Here is a 16,147-nt window from a genome sequence, read left to right as displayed (position 1 = left end):
TTTGAATTATATCAAATGGAATACATCTGAAAGAAGCTCACATTCTGCAGAGGCTGTCAGGGCTCTGAGAAAGCAAAGCAGAATTACTCATCATCCACAGAGCAGATGCTTCAAGATATTCACACAGCTGCTGCCACACATACCTAGCTGCTTGGTTTTCCTTGGAAAGACAGATGGGGCTTTGCAGGGGAAGGACCTGAAATGTTCCCTCCCCACCAGCCTGACACTGACATCAGCAGGGGATAATGTGCACTATAAATATGTACGCTATTTACACACTGCTCCTAGTAAATAATGGGGAAATGGTAGGTGAAACAGGCTGAAAACAGCAGTTAAAAACTTTGTTCAAAGTGGTACAGACTTGTTGCTGAACAGCAGTTTAAAGGATGGACACTAGGATGAAGGAAAAAGGGTTTCAGAGCAAACTCGCAATCATTTTAGAAAGTCAGGTATCTGACACAGTGAATTTCAGCTTTTACAAGTATCCCAAGATTAAGACAAGCAGAATCAGCAGACTTGTATGTAACCAACCCCAGAAACATGGTTGCTGCAACATTTTTCTCCTCAGGCAGCCGCAGCAACACATCCTAACGCTGAAAGCCATTCCTGTGAACACACACACACAGCAGTTTCAGCATCTGGCTCTTTCCACACCCCAGTATCCTTACCAGGAGCTCAAAAGTACATCTTAAAAGCCACTCACACCAAAACCAAATGATGGCATATCTGCACATGTATGAAAAAGGCATAGGCTGGTGGTGTGCTGCCTATAACATTACTCAGTGACACTGTGTCGCCATTCCAAAGAACTGAAGTCCCAACAAATTAAAACCTCCTCGATGTGGTAAGCATGTGAATCAAAAAAACATTTCTGGAGTGCAACAGAACAAAATAATTTGTATGAAAGAGAATTAGAGAAGTCAAGGACAGACAGACATCTGCATTTCTCAAATGTAAATAAATTATACCTATACGTCTAGCATCTCTTCCCCTAAAAAAATAAATAAAATTTCAGAATCCAATTTTTTCTTTGCCTGAATCGGTGCAATGAGCTTTTCTTAGGAGAAAGAATATCACTGAGAGCAAGGAAAGCTTTTGGTTCGTTTCAGTAATTACTCCTCAGAAGATAGAAATGGAATTTACTCAAAACTTCCAGTAGCCAGAATTTCATCATTCCCCAATGCTTTTTGCTTCCTTCCACATTTTTCACAGGACACAAAGGTTAGAGACACAGGTCTCCTATCACCCTTCTGACTCAAGTTCCTGCCAGGTTGTTCAGCACTTGTTTGTTATCTGTTAAACTCTGCCCTTTGGGAAGGGGTGGAATGAGTAGCTAATTCATTACTAGTGAAATACGTGACGTTTATTAATGATGTGAGGATATCTTGCGAGAAGACACCAAGTTCAAATTTCCACAGAGCAATAAACCAAATGCCAGCTGAACACCACAACTGAAGAAAGCATACAGCTGACTGGTAGAAGCAAGCTTATGGCCTCTGAGTTTTTAAGAATCCATTTTTCCAAGTGTTTCATGTAGCTGGTCACAGGAGAAGGAAAAACATCAATGAACTGCAGCAATGTAAAGATGAAGTGCCAAAGAAGTTATTAAAATAGTATTTTATTAATAAAAACTAAACAGCATTAGGATGTGGATTCTATTTTTTCTTTCTCCCTGTTTCCTTTGAACTATTCTGCTCATCTCTTTTTGAACCGAGGCCGTATCTACCATTCCTGTGCTGATCCTGCCACTCGCTCTCCAGCTGTCTTAGCATTTCTTGTGTTAGAAGTCCTTCACGCAGCAATCTGCTGGCAAGAGACCCACGTCCATGGCTTCTCAGATCCTCCTGCCTTGTGGCAGACCGATAGGCTTTCAAGGTCTTTGTTCTTCTTTCTGCTGGAACCTCCACCGCAATAGAGAGTGCCCCTGTGGATTTTGGATCGAGATGGTCTGAAACCACCCTGGTATCCCTCTTAGTCCTTGAAAAGGGAAAGCCTTCTGACGCCACTTCTGCTGTGCCAGGAGCAGCAGCAGCAGATTGTGAAGCTCGGATCAGCTTGGTGATGTTGCAGACACCAACTTGTATGATGTCATCCAGTTTCTTCTGAATATCCCTCACAAGGGCAGCATCAGGGAACATATCCATGAAGCGGTAACTGCAGAGAGGCAGAACAACACACAATTAAACCCTGTCAAGCTAAAGGACCTCTTACTGGGACAAAATACGACGTAAGGTCAAAAAAAATTTATTACATGTTAACGTGGGAAGGCCACTGTATTTCAAGTGGCATTTCAGCTGCTCTAGTCTAGGATCACCTTGTTTCTAACTTTCTGTCCCTCTGTCAGTCACAAACTGTTCTCTGCAGAACCCATGACTTGCTCCCACAACATAGCTACACCTGCATTTGTCAAGATCCTCTAAAGGGTCATTCAAGGGAGCCCACACAGGCTCGAAAATACCACTTTTCTAGGACTGCAAGTCATAAAAATTAGGAAAAAATACAAATAATTTCCAAGCACAAACCCCAATACCTTAACCACAGATAGAGGTCAAAAACATCATGAACAGCTTCAAGGTGTACAAGTTCCTTGATGTTCTTTGGAGCAGCTAATGGCCATTTGGTGTGCCGACAGAGCCAGTCGAACGTCAGAGGCTCATTTCTACTGAACTGCCTCGCAAACTGAAAAACAAGCAGATTCAGTTAGTTGGGCAAGAAGAAATCCTCAAGGGGAGTTAAATCCCCTTGAGTCTGTATACATAGAAATACTCCAGAAAATCACTGCTTTGTTTTACACAGCCCAAATGCCACACATTCTTTTACTTAATTACTCAACACAGGAGTCACCTCTCCTTCCCCCGGGGCCTCATTAACACAATTTGTCCATGGGCCATGCACAGCTTTAAGCAGCAAAAGTATAGAGCTATCCTGAGAAGCACAACACTGAAGGCATATGATTTCATCTCGCAAAACAGATGGGCTTTGTCTTTGGGTTTTTTTTTTCCCCCTTTCTCCTGCTTCTACCCTGTCAATTATCTTGTTTCAGAATCCCCAGGGTTGAGAAATTGTTAAATGTGTTCCCTGTCTTAAGATCCTAATACCCTATTCACAACCCAAACAGATTAACCTGCACTAGAAGTCAGCCCTTCTGAAGTAAAGACATCTCAGCTCTCTTGGCAACAGATAAACAAGCCAAGTAAGATATAAATTTTCTATTTTCAGGAGCACTGATGACTTGGAATAACTTCCTAACTGGCGATACCAGAAGTTGTTTTTTTGCCAAGGAATGGGGCTTAAATTCACAGAGGCATTCACAACAGCCTACATCCCTCTGACAACACATTGTGCCCCTCTGCACCTTCATTACTTAGGGTCTGAATGCTCAGCATTTTTAAATGATTCTCCCCCTCCCCCAACTCTTTAAATCAATCGCTCAATTTCTGAAGACCATTAACAGCTATTTTTGAAAGCACAAGTCTAATATCTGGGACTGGGAGGCACCACATCCGTTTAATTTTTACACTATATTATTTTAAATGTTTAATGTAGTCTCCAGGAGAGGACAAAGGCAATACTGTCCAACACCGTAACAGTCCCAAACAAAACTACTAATCCTGAAGAACTGAAATCAGCTGACTAGAAATTCCTCAAAATAATCACTCCAGCAGCACAGTTGAAAACAGTTCATCCTATCCTGAAAAGTGAAATAACATCATTCTGAGAGCAACCTCCAGCACTGTATTTTCTGGGGTTTTAATTATGTGTATTATAACAACAGCAATCACATATTCTCTTCCTTTGTTGACAAGCCAATACCTTGAAGCAACAGTATCTTGGTTCTTAAGGACTATTTTTAGACTCACTGTCTTGAAAAGCTTAACGGTACACAAGTGACTACCTAGTACAGTTTTGATCTCTCCCCGTTCAAAGATCACCTGGCAAGGCAAGCAGCAGGATTCTCTGAGGCAAACAGCACAAAAGCTATCCAAATTTTAATTTACATCATGAGATGAGAATCAGTTCTCAGAAGTTACATGTTTTGGCCAATAAAAGTGGTAAAGAACACAATGATATATATATAATCATACACACACACACACATATATATATCTCTCCAGCTCCTTGAGAGAGCACGCTATTGATCGATCTCCAGCGCACAACCTGTGAACGGTTTAAGAATGTTCTCAAATAAACCCACAACAAACATAGCAGTTAGATATAGTTGCAATGAGCCAAGATCCACTTGCTCTAATATAAATACCACATTTTTGGAGAGGAAAAAAACCAAACAACTAACCTTCAACAACGTGGTACACACAAAAGGCTCTTTTCTGTTCAAGGGTGCAGTGCAGAAGACATACCGTGATCGCAAATTTAGTGGAATGTGCTGAATCATATCTGCCAGAAATTTAAAGTCATCAATATTGCAGACAAAGTAAAGCCCATCGACTTGTGAGAGACTCACAAAAATATCCTGTGAAAACATAACCAAAAGGAGAGGATGTTATTACCGGAGACGGTTGTTAAGAGTTTGTATTATCAAAGCAAAAAATGATTTGGTGTTTTCACAGGTTAGTTATACTGAAAGAGCACTTAAAAGTATCAAATTTGACCCTCAGTAATAAAAAAAGAAGGCAGGAGAGTTCTGTCCAGTCTTTTAACAGGATTTTCATTAGATTCTCTAACACAGGATCAGAGGTAAAACCATAAAGCCTAATGTCTGAATGCTTTCTTTAAGCATTTTCAATTAGCCACCTATGCATACAATACAATTTTCTGGAAGCACCTGCTTTGGTTACAAAGAACACCATCAAAGGAAACAGTCAGTACTATGTTTAGAATTCGTTCCAGGTTTGTCATTGAGTAGGACCCAAAAAAGCTAACTTTACAGTATAAAATTCAATAATGGAGGTATTTTTAGCCCAGTGTCAGAAACAGATCTATTTTAGGCAGAAAGAAATTGCAAGACAAATATGGTATTGCCAGAGAGTTCAAAGAATACCTGAAACATATCCAAGGTTCAGAGAAACAAGAGATGCCATTGCACAATGCAGGGAGGATTTTTACAGGCCCCCAAAATTACTTCTCTAGTTTACAAATCTTTCAAATATTTACAAAGATCTTCACAGAAACACTGAGTTGCTTAATTAAATATGTGACCAAATACTTAAGAGATCAGTAGTAATGTGGTTTATCTTAATAGTTCTATGCTAGCCCAGAATGTCCCAACAGTAAAATCGTGTGCGCCGTTGTCCTACCAGCCTAAGCCTTCTAGGAGGTCTGCAAGTGTAGTGTTTTACCTTGAGGTTAGAAATTATACTTTGCTACATATCAGCACAGCAGCAGATCACAGTAGTATGTATTTAAATCCACAAAAGCTATTAAGAATTTATCAGTGTACCTTTTTTTTTTTTTTTTAAGATACAGCATCAGAAGCTTGATTTCTATTATAAAATGTTTAGGCACTTGTAAAAATTCTACTATCTGGCTAATGATGAGAACGAGTATATACCACAATAATCTGGATTCTGAAAGTTAAGGAGATGCTGTTTTATCAGAGTCCACAGAAAAAGACAGCTCTCAGATGCATGGAAACCTGACCTGACCAGCTCAGTTTCCTAGGAATTTTTTACATAAATTTACCAAAATTTCGATCTCGGATATTTTCAGCATCTGACCAAAATGTCTACATTGTAAATACAGCAGAGGTGAAGTGAAAAGGTGGTTGTACACTCTGCAACATGCATAAACTCATTCACACGCTTCAGTGGCTTTTGAGCGTGTTATAAGATTGAGAAGTTAAGCATTCCAAATTTGCAGTCCCTGCTGTGGTAGAGAGAAGAATCCAGCTGATCAGGGATACCCACATGGCTGGCTGCTAGGCTTTTGAGGCACATGTTCATCGTTCGTACCAAAGCAGGGGCTATAAGCAACGCTTGGCTCCTAACGCAGAAGCCAGTATTTTGAGCATACTTACAATTAGGTTGGATAGAGTGGCGTCAGGGAGATGGTAAGCGAACATTTCTATCTGCTCAGGAGTAGGATGTAAGCCAGCAGCCTAAAGGGGAAATAAAGAAAACATTTTTCATTAATTCTCAAATATTTTAAGCTAATGCATCAGAAACAAACACTAGAAAGACAAACTGCAAGAAGCCAAAGCACCCTACAGAGTCCAGTTTATTTAGCACACTTATCTATAACTTAAAAACTACTGTGTTTGAGCTTTTAACAGCTTCAATATATATAGTAAAACACTGCAAGCCTCCAAACCAGATATACATACACACATATATAGGTTGTAAACACACAAGGAAAAATTATTTGGGATCAGAACCCAGTAAAACAGCTGCAGAGAACAGCTGTACAAACTTGGCACTGTGCCTCTCACCTTCACAGGGCGCACAGGTTCACTCAAAATTTCCTTCAGCTGCGCGAGGTCATCACGATGCATTGTAGTGACTTCTCCCTGTTTGAAGGATGAGCCATAACGCCCAGCTCTGCCTGCGATTTGCAGAGCCTGAGAGGTTGTAATGGAGTCTATTTCCTTTTCCCCCTTCTCATTGATAGTTGGCTTTACTATAGAGTTAAAAATTATTCTTTTTACGCATCTGAAATATTTGTGGAAAGAAAAAAAAAAGAGTAATCCTTTTTTTCAAGTTATTTCCAATGAACAGAAGAATTAGTGTGTTTTATTTTTTCATCTTTTTGGGGGATATTTCCCCCTCCATAAATTAAGTGGCCACAGATAACATTCATGGACACCACATATTCAGAAGGGCAGCACAAGACTATTGATTAATTGTGGGAAAATCATCATCCCTACATGCATCAATCCTAATCTGTCCCAATCTATTCATCATCATCTGTCTCAGTAGCTTTGAACAAGGCACCGGCATCCCCTTCAGCAACACAACACATCTGAAACTGAATTGAACCTGCTATATGTTTCAGAAACACAACAGTCTGAAAACCTAGCACATCTCAACCAGGTGAATCAAAAGGGGATCTTAACAGTCTCTACAATCATGCAGAATTAGGCCAAATGAGCCATTTAATTCTTAGAATCTGTTTTAAAGCTTAGCTCCACCCAAATTGATCATGACTTCAGAATTACAATTTATGTACTCTGTTACCTAGACATAGCAGATATCCAGCCAAGTTCAGTCAAACTGGGTGGAAAACAATCAAGAAAACTAAAGTATGGAACACACCTCAAAGAATATCATGCCATACACTGTTCAGGGTACTTACAAGTTGAGTCCCATTCCAATTGCATCTGTAGCAACTAGAATCTTGCATGGATCATCAGGATCATTGAATTTCTTTGCCTGTTCGAGTTTTGTTCCTAAATGAATGACAAAACAATTTACATAGCAAACTGTTCTTTTCTTACAAAACAAAGACAAGGTATCACTCAGCCCTGTGTCTTTATAACAGGCTGAAGGGAAGAAGAGGAAAAAAAAAAAGGTATTTGATTGGTATTTGGCTGTGGTTGGGGAAGGAGGCAAGAGGGATTTAAATCATTCCCAGAGCTGTGGAGAGACTTCATTTACTTACATCTACCTGGAGATCAGTATTAAGTACATAATAAAAGTCTAATCCCCAAATTAAAACAGTCAGCAAAAGTTGATTACTTTCTCTCACTGTAGATGCAAAACTAGGAAAACTTGTAACATGTCATTTTTAATTTCTTTTCTTCTAAGAAAGCAGCAAGAAGCAGAACATTCTCTTAGAAATCCAAGGAAGAGTGCTTTACCTGGTGGCAGACTGCCGTATATGACGGCACATTCTAATCCTCTGGCTTCAATCTGTCGGCTGACGGAGTAAATGTCATTCTTACTGAAACAGACTATGCAGTCCCCAGGCTGGAGGTTATCTAAAGATTCTAAGGCATAATCCAGCACGGTAAGAGGAGTGAGTCTCTTATAGTTTCGGACCTAGAATTAAAGGGGTCATCAAAGATAATGAAAAGTTCCTGCAGAGTATCAGCCAGTGAGTTATTATCACAGCTGATCATGACACTGAGGGACCTCTCATAGTCCTGAAGGGATAAACAGTGGGAAGAAGGTGGTCATACACCTTAGGCACTCCCCTACCTGCAGCACTCCCCAAACTGAGAACTATATGGCCTTTTCAAGAAACAGAACTAGATATTTTTACAGTAAACTAGATTCACAAAGAGAGATATACAGGTTATGTAGCAAAAGCTGTTCCATCAAGGAATTAGAGTCCAGTTTCAGTCAGTCACCTGAATGCTGTAACTGGACCCCTTTCAGAATTACCTTCTCCACCACACATGGATATATTCACAACTAATTCACCAGGAAATGATGCTGGCTGGACTTTCTAAAGACCAAATGTTACATTTTTAAATACTCTTTATGAAGGAATCTTCCCAATGGGAGGAAAAAAAGAAACCCAAACATTTATGACAGCAAAGTTGGATTTCAGAGATCTTTCAATCAGTTTCTTCTGGAGGTGTTAGCTCTTTTAACTCCTTTCCACATCATATGGAGAATAACCTCTAACACTTCCAGAAAACCTGAGGGATACAATGTAGTCCTCCAGGAAGCACAGAGGCCCTGAACAGCTGTAACATTCCCTAAGGGGAAGTCAGCAAAATACTCATCATCTTTAAGCAAAACAGTCCCACTATCAACAAAACCCAAAAAACACAATAAAACAAATACGAAACAGGAATCAAGAAACTTTTTAACAAGCCCTACCACAAGAATTACTTTGACCAGCAATAACCCCAAAAGATGCTAATTTTTAATCTGTTTTCCAGCAAGGAGAAACTGATGTTCTATCCATACCTTTACAGAACTAAAGAACTTACTTCAACTTCCTCCCCTGTAGTGTACATGAGCTCTGTCACTAAGTCAATAGCAGCAGCTTCTCCACAAACGTGAATTTCTTCTGCACAGAGTCCTGAACAAGATCCAATTAAATACAATGCTGAATGTTATGTATTTATAGACAACAGCAGCTTTAACTGACCTGTAAGTTACCCCAAAATTACCTCTTGCTTGCTAAACACAGAGGACTGTATTTCAGCTCATTCTGCATCCCAAATCAGTACCTAAAGCGTCTCATACAATACACCACTTCCTAGTAAAGCTCCAGCTGCTCTTGATCTCCTATCAGCAAGTGAAGCTTGGAAATCCATTAGTATAATAATCAGCAGCTAATACCTTGTGGCATCCTCTCAGTAGAAACAAGATACCCTCAACAAATGGGGCAAAGCTTTGAATATTTTATTTACTACTACTACTGTTTTACTCACTCCCAAACCACAGCAGAACTGAAGGACTTTATTGTCTGCAAGACCTTCTGAAATTGTGAATACATCTCTAAGGCAGTCAGAATAGAAAAGAGCAAAAAAATAGGAGGTAGGGGAAGTGTGAGAAATCATTCTGTTAAACTGGGCATCAGATTCCGAATTGCTGTTGAAAAGTTGAGGGAAAAAACGAGTTTCCAAAATTCCTCTTGAGAAACTCCAAAATTATCAAGAGAAGCATTTTTAAAAGAAATTAACATATCAAGGCAGTTTTATAAATAAGCCATTTGAATTTAACACTGTAAAGTATTTAAATTTTACCATGTTCCTCTACAATTAAGAGTATCTCTTCATAATGAAATCTCTGAAAAATTGTGTGGTTTTAATTGAATTAAAAAAGCATACTTCTAGAAAATAATCAATGTAAAAGGCCAGCACGGTGTAAGACCACAAAAACTCTGTATTATTCAAGGAAGCAAAACTGTAAGAGGCATCTATGTATGTAAGAGAATAAAACTTTTAAAAAGCCATGAGAGCTCGCTGCCATACTGACATATCCTTTGAGGCAGGGTCTCTCCAGAACTTGCTGTTGGAAGACACATGAAGAAACAATACTCGCTTTTATTTTGCATCACATATTGTAACCACTTGCGAATACACAGGCTGCTATGTTTAAATCTGAGGTGCCATTTAGAGTCACATTAAACTAGTTCACTGTGAACACTAACAAGCTTACCAAGAAGGGCTCGTGTCCAAGCCCACCCTCTGGCAGGATCTCTAATCATCTGAATTTCATCAATGACAGCAACTTCATCTGAAAACAAACAAAAAAAAAAATACGATGCACCAAGGAAAGGCATCTAGAGCAGCAATAAAAGACAGGAAGTTGCTCAAAGGCCTTCAAAAACAGTTGCTCAAATCAAGCTAATCCTCTACCACAGAAAGCTATTCTGAGATGATCCACGGTTTAGTAACTGTTCTAACACAGTTCAGAAATTGTTCGAGCAAGAGTGAAAAAGAACAGCTCAGCTACTTCAGAGTCCAGGCAACAATACACACAGATACCAGAGATATGACGGAAACAATTATGCATACATACAGGGAGTATTAGTGCTGCACATTTCAATGGTACAAGCAATATGAGGAGCTTGTCTGGCATCTTCATTGGCATACACACGCTCTTCTCCTGTCACCAAATCGCATGGCACATTCTAAAGAAAATCCAAAAACTCACATTAAGTTTTTTGACTGTAATAGAATCTCCTTTCACAAGAGCAAAAAAACCACTCAGTTTCTCACAGTACTTTACATGACAGTATAACAGAAGCTATCCAGAAAGTAACTACTCAGCCTTCTGAGACTCATGCCCTGTATTTAAGGTCTATCAGAATGAAGGGCGTGATGAAGAGGTAGTAGCTGTAATTAAATGCTCTCCCCTACTCCTGCAGCAGATTCCATCTTCCTCTGAGGATTTCAGAGTCATTGTGTCTTCAATGGAAGAACTGCAGAAGAGCTGTAGTACACGGGGCTCACAAAGCAAGGCAGGGGCAAAGGAGCTTCACAAGCTCCGGCCTCCTCCGGTTCATTTGGCAATCGTGCTGCTGCCTTATACGCACACAGCAAGACAAGGACAATCACTACATGCTATCCATATCCACTACACAGTGAAAACCTAACAGGTATCTCCCAGGACAACCCATTCTTTCTTATGTGATGCTTTCATAAGCCAAATAACAGGAATTATGAATTCCAAACCACAGTCTTATCAAAATAAATTACACAATCATTTGGTATATGCTACTGTAGGTACACACTATGCTGCATTAATGTATGATGTGTAATGTGCAGTGCTTCAGAGCTGGTAACACAATGGTGAGTGAGGGGCCTTCCAAAAAGATGCTGGAAGTGATAAAAAAAAAAAAAGTACTAATGACAGCTTCCTCTACAGACCTGATCCAGAGCACTGCTCTTCAAGTCAACACACCTGAAGCTGCAGGACTCTATTAGATGGTCAGGTGAAATGTACTTAAACATTGAAGCAGGGGGTTGGGAAGAGCTAAGCACAGGTAATTTCTTGCTTACAAGCTAAAATAAAAGTCATGGGTAAAATCAGCTGTTTCCACCCTGGAAAAGCTACTGGCAGAACCAGGCTAAACACAGAGAGGTAAAAACTCCAGGAAAACAGAGGCAGGTTATGTGGGGGATTGCACAGTATATGCTTTGGGGAAAGCAATGTTCCATTTGGGGAAACACACAACTGGTATTCACATGAGCTGACACAACTGCAAATGCAGCCGGTCAGGCCCACCGCTTCACAGACTACGTAAGCCACTACAACGCTTTACAGACACGCATTCATGAGAGTGTTCCACTACTAAGGGTATAGGTAAGTAATATAACATACTGACAGCATCATTACTCTTTTGGAAGATCTCGTGAGCCAGAAGTTTCAGTGGACCGCAGTATATTCCAGACTTCGCAGACAAAAATCTCTGGATAGCGTGGTAAGTTTTTCCACTGTTTGTAGGACCGGCATGAAATACTATTTTTCTCTGGATAGCCCTGGCATCAGGATACCTAAAACATAACAGAAAAAAGCATATCTGTTGCAGATTTTCCTGGTGTTCTGCATACTGAGGGGAAACTGCAAGTTAGCTTCAACTTATTAATGGACTTACTAATGTGTGCTGAAAGCAGAAAGATCAAGCTCTTTAACAGTATAACAAGGTTATCATCTATTATACACTCATTTTCTATGGCATACAATGCTTTCAAAGATTTTAGGGTAGAAGTCACACATTGTGTTCAAAATAATTCTCACTACCATGGTCTCTCTCTTTAGATATATTAACATTTAAACCTACTGGCCTGCTTCCACCCAAACAGATACAGCCAGAAGACAGCTTTCCAGAAAGGCAATACCAACTCAGCGACTTTAATAGCTGGTATGATCTTATTTTCCTTTTAACTGATCGTATCATATCTTGTATCTAGTCTTTTAGTTTAAAACCACTTCCTGTTGTTCTGTCACTCCAGCCCCTAGTACAAGGTCTGTCCAGTTCCTGACACAAATTACTGTAAAAACAAAGAAATGGAACTAAAAATATAATACAAGTATACATCATAAAGCTTAACTTCAAAGACCACAGAACTCTGTGACACTACTTAAACCCACTGACCAGTTGGGTGGCAATCTTAAGTCACTGATCTTGCGCAGATCATCCATACAGTCCAGCATCGGAAAGATCTGCTTTGCATGCCTCAGGAAAAAGGGAAAGAGATCATCCACGTGACCTAGAAGACAAAACCTTTTAGGAAAGTCTGCGTGCTTGGCTGAAGGCATGCATCTTCATAATAAGCCTTAAAAAAGATAAATCTACCACTTCCACAACACACCTAACTTTCAACTTCTGGCTCTCTGCAAAGTTCAGTAATTATCACAATGGCAGAGGGGTAAATTAACATGAATACATGGGACTTGCTAAGCAATGTAACATAAAACAACAGCATGAAAATAAAGATCTCTGAATGTGTATTCCGCCTAGGCAGCCCACATGTCGAGAGAACTTCTAAATAAACCATGAATCTATAGAAAAGCTGAATGAGAAATAGCTTTTCTGCCCTAAGAAGGTTTTACTCTTTTCTTCCTAAATTCTTGTGCTGCCTTGGAATAAAAGAAAAGCTTCTAAAATGCTAATAAATGGAGAAAAATAGAATAGCCTGTAGCTTCCCTAAACTACTAAGTCCTGGGATGCTGGTTCAAAATTTGGAGTCTCCAGTTTCTAGGTGAGGAAACTAAAACAGAAAAGTCATCTCAGAAGAGAAACCCAGGTTCATTCTTCTAAATTTCTGCAGAGTAGGCATGTGGCATTAAGGGGTGCCATATCGGGTCACACTGCAATTGTCCCATTCTTATAGAATTACAAAGGGCTATCTGGATCTAAAAAACTGTTACTAGCAAAAATACACATACAAAAGGAAAAGTAAAAAGCAACGGGCTTTGAGGAGGGGGGGGGTGTGTTTGGTTTTTCAATGGAGAATTAGTATTCAATAAATCAAGTTTACGGTGAAGAATTCAAAGAACTTAAAAACTGTAGCATTTTCAATTACTAACTTTTAACAAGGAAAGTTCAACTAATAAATTTCAAAACTGCCACAATAAACAATGCTTTACACTCCTGTAACACATGAGTTTTAAGGCATACCCAAGGTAAAAGTGTAAGTAAATAAGGATTGGTAGTGAAGAAATCACGTGGATGATTTTAAGCACAACTAATATAAAGAGACAGTTTGAATTTCCTACGACGGCCAACATTTAAAATATAGGCATTCACATTTTAAGACAAAACCAATGTCCACCATCACTAGAGCCACAGCTGTCTATGACAGAGTTCTGAAGTTCAGGCTCTGCAGAAAGCGGCTTCTCCTGCTGCCAGGTAGCACCACCTCTTGGTTAAAGTCCAACACAGGATGCGGTAAGCAGGCAAACACTTCTGTTACTGTCACAGGGACACGGAGTTGGTATTTCCAAGCACTTAAAGCCACCTGGCTCAAAGTGCCCCCTAGTGACTATTGAATTTGTAAGGGAGGAGTAACCAGCAGTGAGCAGATGCTATAAACCAACAGGCTCCTCCTTGCTAAGACCTCGACCTTTAGATTTAAGGGTAAAACGCCTCGTAGGATGAGTGCAAACATTTCTGAAGGGAAAGTAGCAATTTTTAATCTCTCTTACAGCCTAGTAGGGAAGTCCACAGGTCTGTGGGTAAGTATACAGGTCAAAACCAAGAAAAAAATCTAAGTATATTTTATTTTACAAGCACTCCAGATACTTGCCTGCACCACAGCATATATCATTGAGAATAATATGCAAATCAGCACTCACAGAACCGGATTCCATGATATACTTCCTAAAGCTTATAAAAGCTTGGTGAAACAGGCGAGCTGGAAAAAAAAAAAAAGAAAGAAAAAGGAACAAAGTGAGTACCCCTGAGGCCACAAAATCCTATTTCTAAACATGCAACAAAACCCTGAAGTAGTGCCATCAGAAACTTGTACCTTAACATGAGATTATTATTAGTAAATATGAAGGTTATTTGAACCAAGTGAGAGAGGCAACACAAACAAGCAGCATCATGAGACCCATAAAAGATCTACCTCATACTGTAATCCAAATAAAAACAAATTTCACATTTACTAAAGAAAAATCTTGGAACATTTTCTTACCATCCAGTCCATTTTCTGCTCCTAGTCTTTGGATTTCTTTTCTTTTATAGAACTTATTTAAGTTTTTTAGAACTTCACCTGCAGAAAGAGAGTAACGTGTTTTAGTTTCATCAAAATCAGATCAGTTCTGCTAAGCTGGAGATCCCAGGTCCCAGCCTCATTACTGTGGGGAGAGCAAGTATTTGCGATGCTGAACGGGCTCAAATTTCTCACTAAATACAGCCAATGACTGAGCCCGCTGTGGGAAAAGACAATCTTGAACTGCAGTGGAGTAAGAACTGCCATGAAGACGAGGCCAGTATTTAAGAGACACTCTCCTGGGTAAGAAAACAAAGGTGGAAACCTGCAGCAAACGTTATAGAACAAATCAATTATGGTCCCGGGGTGGTATTTTTTTTTCCTATCAGGAAACAGCAGGTTTTAATGTGAAAAGTAAATCTGCTTAAAACACATGTTGACACCTTTTAGTTGACATCCCAAGAGACCTTCCTCCCTCCATGCTGCTTCCCAGACATGCTCTCCAGAAAGATCAGGCAAACCAGATGCCGTGTTCTTCCTCCTTCTCGGGTTACATAAAGGAAGAAAGAAAACTTACCAGGCTTTCTTCCTATGTACCATGAATTGCTCGGATTTGTTTGTATAACTTGTCTTATCATATATAAATTTAGCAATAAATGCTTTCCCTCCCTGAAAGGCAAGTTCAGAGTTGCAACAAAACTGTTTTTGCTGACATACACTCTGAATTTAGTTTATTAAAGGTTAGTTAAATCACAATAGCAAAATTATGTCCCCTCCCCACTTAGACCGGGTCAGAAATACACACCAACCCAGTAAATATCTTCAGCACTTACCCATAAACTTATTCTCAGAATTCAAGACTACAAACCCTACATTATAAAATGCCAGGATGGACACGTACCAACTGCAGCACACCACAGGTCTGCCAGAACAAGTCACTGGACACAGCACCACCAAACTCTACCCTCTGCAATTAGCTCCCTAACTCTTTGGAGTCTCTGCCATGACACAGAAAGCTTCCCCATGAGATCAACCTTGCATCTCTTTTCAAGGAACTAGCATACTCCAGAACAGAGATAACCAACCAGGCATAACTGAGATCATCAGGTGAAGAGAATACAGCAAAGCTCAAGCGCAGACAAGGCCAGAAGCACACAAGCAGTCACCTCACCCTCCGTACCCTACGCACGGTTACAGTCATCTATTAACGGAATAACTCACAGCCTGAAATGGTCACCAGGTGAAGCAAGCAAGGCTGCTAGCAGGCTTACATCTAGTACACAGTCATCCATGCTCCCACCAGAAAGCCTTTAAGGGGGCCAGAAATCAAAGACAGATTGGAAAGCACCACACTGAAAGAAAGCACAGGGCTAAATTCCTCCAGCGTTTCCGCAAGTTGTAAGAGCCAGCAACCACCACCCACGTATCTAAACACGCAACATACTGCCCTTACTACAAGAGGAAAAGGTCAATGCCAGAATACTTGTTACTGTCCAAGGCAACGTGACATTGGGACCACCGCAGCCCTCAAGACCTCAAGGTCATGATTCTTCCTAAGCACAAATACTCATCTTAGCAGTAAGGTGCATCAAAACAAAACCCAAGCTGGTACTGCAGTCACACCAGACA

The 16,147-nt window shown here is 40.0% G+C and overlaps 1 protein-coding gene across 1 annotated transcript; it reads right to left on the bottom strand.

Annotated features, from left to right (window-relative positions):
* Window positions 1–1,368: 1,368 nt before the first annotated feature.
* Window positions 1,369–14,195, bottom strand: SUPV3L1 (Suv3 like RNA helicase). The gene is made up of 13 exons (XM_084265699.1): window positions 14,111–14,195; window positions 12,457–12,571; window positions 11,686–11,854; window positions 10,377–10,488; window positions 10,014–10,091; window positions 8,837–8,928; window positions 7,754–7,934; window positions 7,249–7,342; window positions 6,386–6,605; window positions 5,975–6,055; window positions 4,295–4,471; window positions 2,531–2,679; window positions 1,369–2,154 (listed from the first exon to the last, which is right to left on the bottom strand). The coding sequence occupies exons 1-13, from the start codon at window positions 14,172–14,174 to the stop codon at window positions 1,656–1,658; spliced, it is 2,031 nt and encodes a 676-aa protein (XP_084121825.1). The 5' UTR covers window positions 14,175–14,195; the 3' UTR covers window positions 1,369–1,655.
* Window positions 14,196–16,147: the final 1,952 nt, after the last annotated feature.

This window comes from Gallinula chloropus (genome assembly GCF_964237585.1).
Source record: "Gallinula chloropus genome assembly, chromosome: 5".
NCBI classification, from domain to species: domain Eukaryota; kingdom Metazoa; phylum Chordata; class Aves; order Gruiformes; family Rallidae; genus Gallinula; species Gallinula chloropus.
The sequence above is the reverse complement of the archived record's forward strand: the minus strand, read 5'-3'. Positions and strand labels throughout refer to the sequence as shown.

Coding starts and splice junctions, on each gene's coding strand:
- SUPV3L1 (XM_084265699.1), bottom strand. CDS start 14,174: ATGGAATCCGGTTCTGTGAGTGCTGATTTGCATATTATTCTCAATGAT. Junction 10,489..11,685: donor TCCAAAAGAGTAATGATGCT/GTCAGTATGTTA, acceptor GATTTTCTTTAG/AATGTGCCATGCGATTTGGT. Junction 2,155..2,530: donor GACCTCTATCTGTGGTTAAG/GTATTGGGGTTT, acceptor GCCTCTCTGCAG/TTACCGCTTCATGGATATGT.